At 47.0% G+C, this 15,066-nt stretch overlaps 1 protein-coding gene and 1 long non-coding RNA gene across 4 annotated transcripts in view; one reads left to right on the plus strand and one right to left on the minus strand.

The window, feature by feature from the left end:
• Positions 1–15,066, minus strand: part of LOC147024841 (uncharacterized) — a 164,028-nt gene that overhangs the window by 116,343 nt on the left and 32,619 nt on the right. The window lies entirely within an intron of this gene.
• LOC147024843 (interleukin-6 receptor subunit beta-like) overlaps positions 1–15,066 on the plus strand; it is a 144,431-nt gene that overhangs the window by 51,363 nt on the left and 78,002 nt on the right. For 2 of the 3 annotated variants that reach the window (XM_085885152.1, XM_085885151.1), the window contains one exon: positions 14,364–14,463. The exons of the other annotated variant lie outside the window; for it this stretch is intronic. In XM_085885152.1, coding sequence (XP_085741278.1) covers positions 14,403–14,463 — 61 coding nt within the window. In that variant the 5' untranslated portion in view covers positions 14,364–14,402. The remainder of the gene's footprint in view (positions 1–14,363; positions 14,464–15,066) is intronic. 3 annotated transcript variants of the gene reach the window in all.

A 15,066-nucleotide genomic window follows, 5' to 3' on the forward strand; every position in this document is an offset into this window, starting at 1 on the left:
GACCGGCACTCCCACTCGGGGGTATTTTTTTAAATCAATTTTAATCCTGTTTTCACTTTTGGTAACGGTTAAGTATGCTTAACACTCGGTTGTCGAAATTCTGGTAAAAATCGGATGTTTTATGAGAGGTTTGGTGCAGAATCATCATAGAAACTTGTGGTTTGCGTCGCAACCTTCTCTGGAGACAGCTTTTATTAGACAAGGTCAGAGGTCAAGTTGACGATTTCGTAAGTACCAGTCTATGACTGCTTGTTCTGTTTGTCTGTATGTGAGCAGGGCATCTCAAAAAGTTATGGACGGATTTGGACGAAATTTGGTGGACAGTTTGCAAGTGTGACATGGACGAATTGATTAGATTTTGGTGAAGATCTGAATCCAGATACTGGAATGTTTTAAGTGATTCTTCACCATTGAGAGATGGTGCAAAAGGATAATATAACACAATATCTCAAAACATTGTGGGCAGATTATGACAAAACTTGGTGGATGAGTTGGTGAGGTGACAAGAACAAGCCGATAAGATTTCGTTTAAGGGCTGGATGGAGATCCGGCCTTAGGGCCCTGTCACACCTTGACGTTTTAGCCAGCAATGGCAACGTATAAAAATGTATGTAAAACGTTGGCGTACGCTGAAATTTTGATGTTTTTTAAAAAAGTTTTGGACGTATTCATAACGAGTTTGACGTATGCATAACGTAATAGTAACGTACACAGAACGTTTTAATCACATATAGATAACTTAGACCAACGAATGCTTAGCGTGTTTTCGGCGTTCACAACCTATGCCCAACGATAGTCTAACGTATGCATAGCGCGCTGCACGTATCGCTGACGATCACGTGGCGTAGCCTATTAAAAAGCTGCCGCATGCCGATTTAAATCATAACCGCCTGAGAATTGGAAGTGTCAACATCGCAGTCACACCTTGACGATTTAGCCAGCGTATGCCGACCTCTGAAAAATTTGTCTAAAACGCTGGCACACATCGAATACGTTAAGAGCACGCTGAAAAACACTGCCATACGTCGTAATAGGCCTTGTACGTCGTGAAATTTCAAGCATGCTGAAAATTTTACGACGTACTCGCCGTATGGCTCACACGTTCCGCTACGCTGAGAATAAGTTGTTGGCACGATATGCGATCGTTGACACACGTCGACACAAGTTCCTTGTAAGTTACTCAGAAGTCGAAACAGGTCGAGGTAATGCTTAGCATACCCGGAACTTATTTTCTCCGTCAAGGCACATTTTCTTTTTTTCTCCTTGGCTCCGTGAAGGCACGTGACGAAATATCTGAAGTTGTTGTTGTTGTTGTTGTGTTGTTGTTTTTTTCTTGCCAAAACGAAGTTTTTGCAAGATATGTTAGTCAGCTTGTATGTTTTTTTTTGTTTGTCTGTAATCACGTATAAAAAATTCTGCAGAGCACAGTTATCATTGGAAATTTTTGTACCTTCGCATATCAGAGGCCTATAGAGGTCCCTTTCAGCGCATAAAACTTTGAAGGTCAAGGTCAAAGTTCAAGGTCACTGTCGCAAATCAGGGGAGTCGACGAAACCATTATTTTTTGAGTAATTTTGATCGGATCGTCTTCAAACTTCATGGGAATATAGTTCATGGTCTGGCGCTCAGCTGATTAATTTTTGGTGGTGATTGGCCTTGACCTTCATGGTTAGCACCTAAGGTCAAACATATTTGACCCCAAGGTCAAATTTTCAAGTTTTAGGAACCATATCATGTAGTACCTCAAATTGAACACCTCGATGAGTGCTTTCTAGATATGTCAAGCTTGAGACATTATGACGTCATTTGGTGACGTTATGAGGCAAACGCATATTTTTCATGGTTACTCTGTAGAACGATTCTCATCGGAATGTCTCGTAGGCAGATATTCCTCAAGGAGTCGCTCCTGGTGGATAGCAGCTCTGTTCACCTCAGTGTGACCTTAAAGAAGTCACACGTGGTCACCTTTTGGCAAGACCGGGTGGTTTTTTTTTTTGGTTTTTTTTTAGTCTATCACGAATTTTAAAATATATTCGGACATTTGCTTTTAAGTTTCAACGTCGACGTGACAATATCCTCAAACAGAAAATATTCACAGAGGAGGAACTAAGAATAAGACGAGCAAACTGAAGAGGTAATCGGACGTGACGTAACAGCACGTGATGAAATATCGGAAGTTGGTGTTGCTTTTTTTTAACGCAGCCAATACGCCATTATACGGAAGCTGTAAATTTGAAACATGTTCAGTAAGTTATGTGGTCGTCCGGAAAACGTCAATCAAATACGTCTACAAACGTCAATATGCGTTGGAGGTACGTTACTCATAGATTCAAAGCACGTTACTCAGGTTAGAAATAAGTTTTGGGTACGCTAAGCATTACCTCGACGTGTTTCGACTTATGAGTAACTTACAAGTAACATGTGTCGACGTGTGTCAACGATCGCATAACGTGCCTCGACGTGTGTCAACGATCGTGTAACGTGCCTACAACACGTTACTCATAGGTTATAAAAAAGTTTTGGGTACGCTAATCATTACCTCGACGTGTTTCGACTTATGAGTAACTTACAAGTAACGTGTGTCAACGATCGCATAACGTGCCTACAACTTATTCCTACGTATGCGGAATGTGTGAGTCATACGCCGGCATACGTCATAAAATTTCAAGCATGCTAAAATTTGTGGACAACCGCAAAGTACAACAATTAAAGCCAGCGTACTACGACGTATGGCAGTGTTTTTCAGCGTGCTCTTAACGTATACATAACTTACCCATAACGTATTCGACATGTGCCAGCGTTTTAGACAAATTTTTCATAAATTGGCATACGCTGGCTAAATCGTCAAGGTGTGACAGCACCTTTACAGTGAGATACAAAACTTAAACCGTTCAGCTTAGCGGAGGTGTTCGCTCAATCGAGTGTCATTCTAGTTAGTAATGCTGCACTGATGTAAACATTTTACTGTTACGCCGATAACTCATATTTCCAGGCCAAAATCAGCTGATACCAATACTGATATTTAACACAACACCAGGCAATTTATGTGAGTTAGACAATCAGGGAAGAAAATTAACAGCCGCCCGGTCGCCAATGGCGCCTAACTTTTGTGCTGGGCGGGTACACAATACTGCCTTACCTGCCCGGCTGGCGAATCACTGGTGATTCCTGTTATTTTGTACAATTTGTACTCGCTTCTCTACTAGTTTTCTCAACTAGAACTACTGTTTTTGTCCACAGAAATCCGCATAAATTACCGGTAATTCTGCGGTGGCCATTTTGTCTGTTTTCATCTCGTTCCAAATCACGTGAGATTGGGCGAGATTTGACGGTTTGGCACGGTTCGGATGCATTTTCTCATGCCCAGGTTGCAGTGTTGGGCACAAAAGCGATAATCCGATTGTGCTGTATCACGTGATTGGGTTTTCGTATATCATGACTCACCCGCTAGGGGTGGCAGTGATGTACATTCGGACGCGCAATAAAGCGGAGTTACTGCTACGCTCTCGTCCTCCATGTTCCGCTGCACCTCGGACACCACAGTTGGCTGACGAGGATGGTTGATCGACGTGTCACAGCGCACGGACAGGTGCCCGTTTTCGTCGGAGACGACTTCGAATTGTTTTCGGAACAATTGGGGTGCTATTTCCACGTGAATGATGTGGTCGACGAGAGCAAACAGAAGTCGATCTTGTTCGCCTCGGTGTCGGCGGAGCATTATCGACTGCTGAGTGATTTGGTGGCACCAGACAAGCCCAGTGGGGACACGCTGTCATTTCGGGACATTGTGCAGAGGATGAAAGCACACATGGCGCCGGAGAAGTCATTACAGCTGGCTCGATACCAGTTTGATCGCCTCGCGAAAGGTACAGGGGAGCGCGTCGCTGATTTCGTGGCGCGGATTAAGCATTCTTCCGTGGCCTGCAAGTTCACGGCAGAGAAGCGTCCAGCTTGGCTCAGAGATCGTTTTATTTCTGGTTTGCAAGATGCGAAAATGGTTTCGGCGGTTCTACAGCTGAAGGGTGAATCCATTACATTTACCTCGGCGGTCAACACTGCTGCAGCTGTCGAGCAGACTCTCGGAGATGTTCGGGCCATCACCGGCTGCAGCATGCCGGGTGGCCCGGGGGCCCACGCGGTGTCGCGAGCGCCCCGGGACGCACGCACGTCCTTCGGTGCGGGTCGGGGCCTGACGTCGCCGCGCGGCCGCACGAGCGGCGAGGTGACCCCGCGGACGTGTTTGGGATGTGAAGGTCGACACCTGCGCCGTGTGTGCCCGTTTAAAAGCACCGTGTGTTTACGTTATCACAAGGTGGGTCATCTGAAGCGTGTGTGCCGAGGGGCGTTGGCCACCGTTAAGATCAGGGACGGCGATGTGCAAGGCGACCTCGGCGACCCGGGGCGAAACCGGCAGCCGTTGATGGGCCTGTTTTCAATTGGACCTGCGGCGGCACGCCCGATGACGGTGGAAGTCGAAGTGAACAACACGCCGATCACGTTTCAGGTTGATACGGGAGCGGCGGTGTCGATCATCGGCGAACAGACCGCACGTAGACTCAACGACCTGCAGCTTATCAGGTCCGACCTCACACTATTCATGTACACCCGCTAGAAGATAACGCTAGTCGGGATGGCAGACGTGTCTGTGCGGTACCAAGGCCAGGTCGCCACGCTTCCGTTGTACGTCGTGCGGGGGAGGGGTCCGTCTCTCCTCGGCCGAGACTGGCTGACCCACATCAGGCTAGACTGGGCCGCCGTTCACCTTGTGCAACCCGTGCCGAGCCGATGGGAGGATCAGTTGGAGAAGATTCTGCAAAGACATCAAGGTTTGTTTTGCGACGACCTTGGGAAACTCAAGGGCATGGAGGCAAAGCTCTTCCTGAAGGAGGGGGTGGTTCCTCGTTTTTGTAAACCATGACCGGTGCCGTATGCCCTGTGGGACAAGGTCAAGGGTGAACTGGATAGGCTGGAGGCCTGTGGAGTAATCGAACAGGTGTCGTACTCAGATTGGGCCACACCGGTCGTCACGGTGCTGAAATGGAATGGAGACGTCCATTGTGCGGGGACTTCAAGTCCACAGTTAACCCGGGGCTCAGCATGGAGCAATATCCACTGCCGTCAATTGATGAAATATATGCACGATTGGCGGGGAGTCGATACGTCACGAAGCTTCATCTGCGTGATGCATATTTTCACCTGCCGATGGATCCCGGGAGTAGCGACCTTTTGACAATCAACACGTGTCAAGGGCTCTATCAATATACCCGACTCTGTTTTGGAATTTCTTCGGCCCTGGCCTTGTGGCAGAAAGCCATGGATCAGGTTTGCATTGGCCTGCCCGCTCAAACCTACCTGGACGATGTGCTCATTGCGGGGAAAACGGCGGACGAGCATCTTGCGAACATTGCCCAAGTGCTGACGAAGCTAGAAGCGTGCGGCCTGCGCTTCAACAGAGACAAGTGCGCGTTCTTCAAGCAGCGCTTGGAATACCTCGGGCATGTCATCACGCCGGAGGGGCTGTTGAAAGGCCCTCGGAAGGTGGAGGCGATTCAGCACATGCCACCGCCTCGTGACAAGACGCAGCTGCGCTTGTTCATTGGTATGGCCCACTATTACCAGAGGTTCATGCGCGGGCTCAGCTCACAGTTTGCGCGGTTAACGCGGTTGCTCAGGAAGGACGAGCGCTGGGCCTGGGGGCCTGCACACCAGGCGGCGTTCGACCGCGTCAAGCGGCTGCTCACAGAGGATACGGTCCTCGTGCACTACGAGCCTGCACGTCCGCTCTTATTGGCATGCGACAGCTCTGCATATGGCATCGGGGCAGTGCTCTCCCACAGGATGGACGATGGTTCCGAGCGGCCTGTTTGTTTTGCATCCCGGACCCTGTCCGCAGCAGAGCGGGAATATGCTCAGATCGAGCGCGAGGCTCTCAGCCTCATCTGGGGTGTGCGGGGGTTTCATCAATACCTGCTGGGGCGGAATTTCACTTTGCAGACAGATCACAAACCACTTCAATTCATCCTGAGACCCGAACGCGGGGTACCGGTAGTAGCGGCCGTGCAGATACAGCGGTGGTGTCTGTTTCTTGCTGCTTACGATTACGATATTCAGTTCCGGAGCACCGAAAAGCATGCTAACTGCGACGGGCTCTCGCGCTTGCCTTGCGCGGAGGGTCCAGCTGCATCTGAGTCAGCCAACCGGGTTGATGTGTTCGCGCTGGGCCAGGTCCAAATCGGGCCGATCACGGCCAAATAGGTCGCGGTGGAATCGGCTCATGATCCAGTGCTCGCCCGTGTCGTCCAGGCGATTTCTACGGGGGAATTGGAGTGATCTACTTTCAACGCCAGCATTTCAGCCTTTCGCGTCGCACGCATCGGAGCCGTCGTTGGTCCAATGGTGCGTTATGGGGGGAATGAGGGCGGTGATTCCACCGAAGTTCAGGCAGCGGTGTTTGGAAGAACTGCATGTCAGTCACCTTGGCGTCATGAAGACCAAGAGTCTTGCTCGTAGCCTGTTGTGGTGTCCGGGGTTGGACAAAGACATTGAGCAGTTGGTTAAGCGTTGCACCACGTGTCAAACAGATGCTGATAACCTGCGTCGAGCTTCAGGACTATGGCCTACCCCAAACAGGGCCTGGCAGAGGGTCCATGTGGATTTTGCGGGGCTGGTTAATGGCAAAATGTTTTTGATTGTGATCGATGCATTCTCTAAATGGCCAGAGGTTGTAGTAATGCAGCATACATCAGCGGACATGACAGTTGAAAAACTGCGGACGATCTTTGTTAATAAAGGGTTACCCGAGGTTCTGGTCTCTGATAATGGTCCGCAGTTCATCACAGGTGTATTTGATGAGTTTATGCGTCAAAATGGTATTCGACATCTAAGCTCCGCACCGTATCATCCTGCGACGAATGGGCAGGTGGAGTCGTTTGTTAAGATGTTGAAACGGGCTTTGCGCAGGGGGGGGGGGGGGTGTTGCACCTGTGCAGACAGTGGTCGATGTCTTTTTGCTCCGTTACAGGAACGCGATTCATCCTGTCGCGGGTGATTCTCCTGCCATTCGTCTCTAAGGACGGGCATTGCGGTTCAGACTGGATGTGCTGCGACCTGGAGGGTCGGTGAGTGGGGCGGTGTCGCGCCCGACGCTGCTGCGCAGTTTTGATGTGGGACAGCGGGTAATGGTGCGCGATTATTTCCACGGTTCCAAATGGGTGCCGGCTGTGGTCTCTGTGGTACTGGGGCAGGCGAATTGCATCATGCGGACTGAGGGTGGGGAGGTGTGGAAGCGGCACGTGGACCAAATGCATGATCGCTGTTCAGCGCTCCCCCCCACCCCCGTGCCGAGCGATGTGGGACCCCCACCTGTAATGTCGCCATGGCCAGACGTTGTATCGCCAGGGCCGGACGTGCCGACGCCCGCGGGGTGTTCACCTGATTCAGTCCTGCCCGAGGACGACGATCAAGCTTGTCGCCGGGGGCGGTTGTTGTTGCGGATGGCGCAGGTCCTGCGAGGGTGTCACCTCGACCAAGCCGGGAGGCGACTGAGCCTGAGACGTCTGGCGTCGCTGCCCGCCTGAGGCGGGTCAGGAGACGGCCGCGGTACTTGGAGGATTTTGATTGTTGATTGGTTTCGTTTGGTCATGTTATAATTGTCATTTCATCATTAGAATTGTCATTTTACGAGGGGAGGAGTGTGCTGTATCACGTGATTGGGTTTTCGTATATCATGACTCGGCCGCTCGGGGTGGCAGTGATGTACATTCGGACGGGCAATAAAGCGGAGTTACTGCTCCGCTCTCGCCCTCCATGTTCCGCTGCACCTCGGACACCACACCGATAACAGATAATTATCGAAGTTAACTTTTTTAATCGGACTATTATTGGAAGTTAACCTCCATTGATCGTTATCGGACCAGTTAACTTCCGATAACTCGATTTTTTCGTCCGATAATGTCCGTTAATTTTTTGTCCGATAACATTTTTATCGTTTCCGGGTCGCATTTCGCCGAACTAATTATCAAGGAGAAAAATGTACATGATTATAGATTACTTGTTTTACAAGATAATGCTGAATCAGGCCGCCGCGTGAAGAAAAATGGAAGAAGAGAAGAAGAAGAAGAGAAGAAGAAGAAACCTTGCAATGGCGACTTCTTCAGCCATGCGGCTGCTGGGCTCTGCACTCTGCAGGTACTGGGTTCGGTCAAGGTTGGGAAACGTACAGATGGGTTAATTCAAACACAAGGACGGTCTAACCTTTGGCAGAGCGACGGACAATCGGACATGAGTGTTGAGGCGTGGAGATACCGTCGCGCCATGTTTTTAACTGTTCTCGGTGTATTTGTAAGGTCGGCCTCTCATGTTTGAATTATCGGTGCCTTCCTGTTTGTGTGCGCGGCGTTCGCGGACCTATTCCCGTTGGTCTTTCGGTAAGAAATGGACATTAATTTGATTGTTGGATTCACATTGTGTCCTTGACCCGTCCCGTTACCCTCCCACTGCAAGTTTTACTCCGTCCGGTTAAACGTGCTGTGTGCGTGTGTGCATGCGTGTGTGCGTGCGTGTGTGCGTGCGTGCGTGTGTGTGTGTGTGTGTGTGTGTGTGTGACGAATCATAGACTCTAAAAAGATGCAAAATGCTTATTTTATTCTTGTGTTTAGCATAAATAAGCCTTTTCTATGAGTTTTGAAGCTTTTTCCCAGTTTTTTTTTTTTTAATTTCTGTTAAAAAGTAGTTATCGTTATCGGATTCTCATTAACTTCCGATAACTTTGTATTATCATTATCGGATTATCGTTATCGAAGTTAACTTTTTGGTTATCTGCGCCCAACACTGCCAGGTTGGTTAAATGAGTGAGTTTGATGGGTGAGATTGGGTGAATGAGTCAGTTTGATGAGGCTTTTGGGTTGATGAGTGAGGTTAGATGCTTGAGTGAGTTAGATGGGTGAGGTTGGATGAATGAGTGAGTTAGATGGGTGAGGTTGGGTTAATGAGTGAGTTTGATGGGTGAGGTTGGGTGAATGAGTGAGTTTGATGAGGATTTTGGGTTGATGAGTGAGGTTCGATGAATGAGTGAGTTTGATGGGTGAGGTTCGGTGGATGAGTGAGTTTATATGTGATGTTGGGTGGACGAGTTGTACCCCCACCATCATCTATCACCCACAACCCCCCACCCCCATCGTCCATCAGCCACAACCACAACAACCCCATCACCCACAAAAATGCCCCCCCAGCACTACTCACAACCCCCCTGCCCTCCCCCCATCACCCACACAAAAAGGTCCCCCCCCATCACCCACAACCTCCTCCTCCCTGCATCATCCCCCCACCCCCACCCCACTCATCAAATTCGCTCATCCATCCATCCAACTCACTCATCTACCCAACCTCCTCCATCAAACTCACTCATTATGCAAACCTCCTCCATTAAACTCTCTCATCCAACCAACCTCACTCATCAAACTCACTCATCCAACCAACCTCACTCATCAAACTCACTCATCCAACCAACCTCACTCATCAAACTCACTCATCCAACCAACCTCACTCATCAAACTCACTCATGCAAGTATATTAAAAGTGTTTGATATCAAATTTGTGACTTTTGTCTTTATTTTATCGTGCCGGTAGAAATTCTGCTGGGCCGGTAACTTTTTCTAGTCACTGGCCCTGCTGGCCGGTGGATAAAAATGTTAATTTGCACCCATGACAATGCAACATTATTTTCGGACATTTGCAATAACATCCAACAGTAAAACAATCAAAATGTGTCCACACTTGTGAAGAAACAACAGCCAGCATTAGAACAACCCAAATCTGTCAGCACTTGTATTTGTTCGTCTTCTTCTTCTTTCGGCTGCTCCCGTTCGGGGTCGCCACAGCAGATCATCCGTTATGATCCGCATAATGATTTGGCACATGTTTTACGCCGGATGCCCTTCCTGACTCAATCCTGGTCACCTCTTACGACACAGGGCAGCACTTGTATTTGTATGAAGTATTAACTCGAACAACATTTCTCTTAATGAAGAGTAGCATCTCTGCTCTCCCAGGAGCCAAATGAGGCATGAGGTTTGTTGTGTTGAAAGTCTTTGTTGTCTTTCCTTGGTGTGAAATGTATTGTTGACTAAGCATTGCAGATGGCGAACTGACCAGTGTGTTCCCCAAACTTGAATTATTATCCTACATGACCGACTGCTTCTTTCTCCAATCTCGATTCTTCTGGTCTCTCATGCTCATGTTCTGGTATCAGTATCAAAATGTGGTGTCGTTGCTCATAAAATTTTTCTGCAAAGGAAGCAACATCGGCTCGTTACGAATACCAATGTTATTATCGGTGTGACACTACTTATTTCCCTCCTCATCCGGACAGGTAGGCAATAGGGGAAAACAGTCAATCAGGATGCCCTCTGGAGGATTCTTGGTCTTCGTGGGATGCCACCAAAACTGATCGATCTGATGTCTGAACTGTACTTTGCTGCTGAGAGTGCTGTGAGATGTGGTGATACCATCTCCAACTTATTCTCAGTTGTTACTGGAGGGTGTGTATTTTCAATCAGGGGTGTGTACTTTTCACTTTTCACACTTTTCAGCACTTGTATCGACTGGATTCTGGGGAGGATGTCAGAGAGATCAAGCTGCCTTGCGTCATTTGGGAATATCAAGATCTCTGACCTTGATTTCTCAGATGATGCAGTCATCTTTGTGGAGATTCTGGTTATCCTTTTGGGGGCCCTCGAGGTGCTGAATGAGCAGTCGGAGTCACTGGGATTATGGGTTTCCTCAGTCAAAACTAAGATCCAGGCTTTCAATGACATCTTGGATGCTGCTATCCTGTCTGTACCTGTTTCTGGTGAGGATGTTGAGGTCATGGAGAGATTCACTTACCTTGGCAGTGATATTCATGTTTCTACTGGCTGTGAGCCAGAGGTCAATAGACGTCTGGGTCGGGCCTGGGGAGTCATGGATTCACTGGATCATGGGGTGTGGCACTGTCAGTACCTGCGCAGGAGGACGAAAGTTTGAATCTTCAGGTCCTTGGTGCTTTCAGTCTTGCTCAACGGATGTGAGACTTGGACTCTGACCAGGGATCTGAAATGGAGACTTAATTCCTTTGGTACAAGGTCTCTTTGGAGAATTATTGGCAATCACTGGTCAGACTTTGTGTCTAACGAGCAGTTGCTGAGAGAGATTCAAATGAGATTTATTATTTGCATAATCCGTGAGTGTCAGCTGTGGCTGTATGGACTTGTTGCTCGTTTTCCTGACACTGATCCTGCTCACCAGATTCTCTCAGTGAGGGAGCCTCGTGAGTGGAGGAGGCCAATGAACCGACCACGTGCCTCGTGGTTGCAGCAGATTGATCAGCATCTCAAGGAGATGGGGATGGACCAGGCATCTGCCTGCGGGAGGGCCAGACGGAGGCTCCTGGAGTCCCAGTGGAAAGTGGACACAGCGACTTGCTGCTGTGGTGCATGTTCCCCTACCTGACCTGACCTGACTACTTGTTGGGGTGGAGGACTGTGTAATGAAACGGAGTGGAAAGTTTGGAGGGTAACATGAAGTACACAGCAAGGCTAGTAAATTGGGCAGGTGTTGTGCTGCAAAAAGTAGGATTGGTGTGATGCTATAAATATTAAAAGCTACAACGATGTAATTGTACTCGCGTATCAATTCAGAGTCATTCGACACTGAATTATTGTTAGCGTATGTCACTACACTTTCAATTCATTGAAAAGTAGACACTACTATTCTTGGAATATATTTTAATTCAGGAAAGGCTTTTTGAAATTTATAAATACACTGTATATTGTTTAACGCTTCCATGAGACTCGACTCTCCATGCACCAAGACCCTTGTATAAAAAAAACCGTGACCTTTGCGAACACCTACGCAATTATTTTTTTTATATTTAATTATGATTAATGTTGTGTTCTTTCACTTGGATTCATGTTGCACAATAATTCCCCAGCAACTTGGTGATGTTTTCATGGAACTGCTGTGCTGCTGTGCATTTGTTTGTTTATCAGAGAGGAATATTTCCTGAAAAATAAAAAGGAAAACAGATTGGTTTTCATTTCCTTTTTTCAGTTAATGTGGCTTTTGTTGAAACCTGGCGTCTGTGCACAAGCTGTAGTCTTCATTTCTGTACCCTGGCGTCTCAACTGTCCACATCACGTCTGGTGGCACTAACGGCCAGCCCTGGATTTTTCACAGGCTAACACATGAGGCCTTTGTGCAGCTGTGCTCGAGAAATGTTGCCTATGGAGATTCTGCGAGTCTCTCTGCCCATAAGACTTCCTTGCGGGCCTTTGCGTATAGGGTTCATAAAATCTGTATCGTGGACTTAACTGGAGACACTCTGGTGCGTTTAGGCCAGTGGGTGGACCCCTGAGCATTGCATCGCTCGGAAATTGCATGGTTGATAGTTGGGAGGAACCTGACGTCTCCCACCCTTCCTGCCTTCCCATATCTCGAGCAGCCTATATCACGTCTGTTTCCAAGCAACGGTTCCACTGATTCGGCATGGAAGAAAAACCATACAGTCCTGCTATTTTCCTCATTTTTTTCCCCATGAACGCCAAGCTTTAATATTTTTCCACAATAGTAGAAGTGGCAACGTTTCATTCTCAGGCTTAACTATCTATCATTCCATGTCCCTTGCTTTGATTGCATATCACATTTGCTTGATATAATGTTTATTCTAAGCCACAGCTCCATCCATTCTGACTTGAAATGTCCTTGCTATAATCTAGCTGTTTCATGAGAAAAGTTTGTTATCATGCTCCTCCATGAATCTCTATCTTGTATACAAAAAAAGAAAAACAGGGTGAGAGGAAATAAACTGACAGTGGGGCAACAGTTGGATGCATCAAGCAGGAGAATGAGTGAACAGGAAAAGAGTTGAGAAAGAAAATGAAGCACAGCAAGTTGTAATGAAACGGAAGATCAAATTCTGCATTGGAGTCATCAGAAGGAACCAGAATAAGTAAAGAGCAAAGATGGAGTCATCAGGAGGAACCTGGAAAGGATTCGGGTTTCAGCCGCTAATCCACAACCCTCAAACCCATCCAGGCGCAGCCAAGTGAGCCTTACAGAAAAATTTCTGCAAGAATTCACTTCTACTTCGAGAGATTGATAACGAAAGAGAGAAAGAGACGAATAGTTAAAGAAAGAAATGTATGTGAAAGAGATAAAAGAAAAGGAAAAGCAAGGATTAGAATGACGAAAGAGAAATGTGAAAAAGTTGAATGAAGTGTGGAAGGAACAAAGATGTCAGGAAGAACCTGGATAGATGGGTTGGTTTATATAGGTAAGGTTAATGGGAGTAGGAAGGACCATGGGGGGGGGGGGGGGTTGTGGGACAGGTGCACTGAAAGCATTTCAGAATTGGGGGGGTGGGGCAAAAACACTCATGAAAAGAGTACTTTTTCACCAAAAGGGATGCCTTTTCCCTGTGACCAGTGCTTCCCCCTCCTGAAAGAATGGTCACTTTCCAACATGAAAATGGTACCCATTCTATTTTAAATGTTTTTTTTAATATCTCTCCTCCCCTCCTCTCTCTTTTATTTCAATATTTTTTTTGAAGGGGTGGGTGAGGGGGGAGTTGCACCCCAGCCCCACCCCACTTTCAGTGCCCTTGGGGAGGGGAGGGGGGGAACAAGAGATGGTTGTGCACCACCTGCTTCAAGCTCTGCAGGAAAGAGTGCGATTGAACCGTCTCCAGGAAGCAGTTCCAAAAACGAGAGAGAAGAGCAACAAAACGTGTAGGTGGGCGGAAAGCCTGGATTTGGGGAGTTTAACCAGGTGGGGTTTACTGGAAGAATGTGAGCGCCCTGGAGGAGCTGCAGAGGGTCGGTTTTAATGGAAAATTCGATGTTTAGCACACGCAACAGGTATTGCTGCCTAAATTATTTGGACTTTCCTAGAATGCCCAAGCTCAATTGGTCAAAAACTCTGATAGAGTGAAAAATTGTTTCGTTGACTATGAAATTACTATTTTAATTATATGTACCTCCATTTACGAACAAAATAACTCGATATATTAGTTGTTGTTGCATTTGACAGCATGAAGAAAATAAATAAATAAAATAAAATAATTGTGCATTAAAGTGAGTGAACATGCTAATTATCCCCAAACGAAAGTGTATACTTGTCCTGAAGTTGTATTTACAATATTTGTAATGTACTTTTGTTGGAATTTTAAATAATCCCCATTGTAGCCGATTTACGGTACAAAATAGGAGAAAATCAAATTTCATTTCTCAGGCTGGCATGATAGCCTGGAGGTATGTGCTGTCTTTGAGCTGTCTAGCTTGGTTTTGTATCTCAACCCAGCTGTAAACTGGCATCCTGGTGTTTTGCAGGCAGGGTGATTTAATTGATGTGTGTGACATCCCTGCTTCATGTCTGCTGGCATTAGCTGGAGGAGGTTAAAGATCCTTCGGTGTCTTTCACAAAGAGTGGGTGAGTTATCGACAGCACCCTGCACAAATGACAAATTCATGCACCCTTGGTTGAGTATCTTGTGTCAGAGTGGCGACTGAAAAATTGTAACCCAAGCTAATAAGCTGCTTTGCAACAGAACTCAAGTTCTGCATAATCAGAGCATGGTTAATACATATTAATAATAAATAGGAATAATTTGTTGCTCTTGTTTAATTTTGATTTGATTTACAGTTATTATTAGCAATATTGTTAATGGTTTTGTCAGGTTAGAACAGCTCCTACTTAGCTTTTGGGTTAATAGCTTTGTTAGGTTACCTGTTGCTGTCAGACTGCTGATGAATGGAACACAAGAGCTCACAAATCACAACGCCTTGTTTTGCCTGAAAGGATATGTTAAAGATATCATGCATACTGCAAGCACAACAAGCAGCTGATACTCTAGGTTCCCCACCTTTTGCATGGTATGAGGAATGGATAACTGTGATATGAAAGCTAAATATTGAAGTTAAAAAAAAAAAAAAATCGCATACACAAGCCAAGTTACCGAGATGGTTGCCATGGCAACATAATTCAGCCAATCACTGCCATGATCTACTCAGGTTGAGATTGTCATGAGGAATT

The sequence above is a fragment of the Eptatretus burgeri genome, chromosome 6 (assembly GCF_056783735.1).
Source record: "Eptatretus burgeri isolate ZD-2024b chromosome 6, Ebu_testis_v1, whole genome shotgun sequence".
NCBI lineage: Eukaryota > Metazoa > Chordata > Myxini > Myxiniformes > Myxinidae > Eptatretus > Eptatretus burgeri.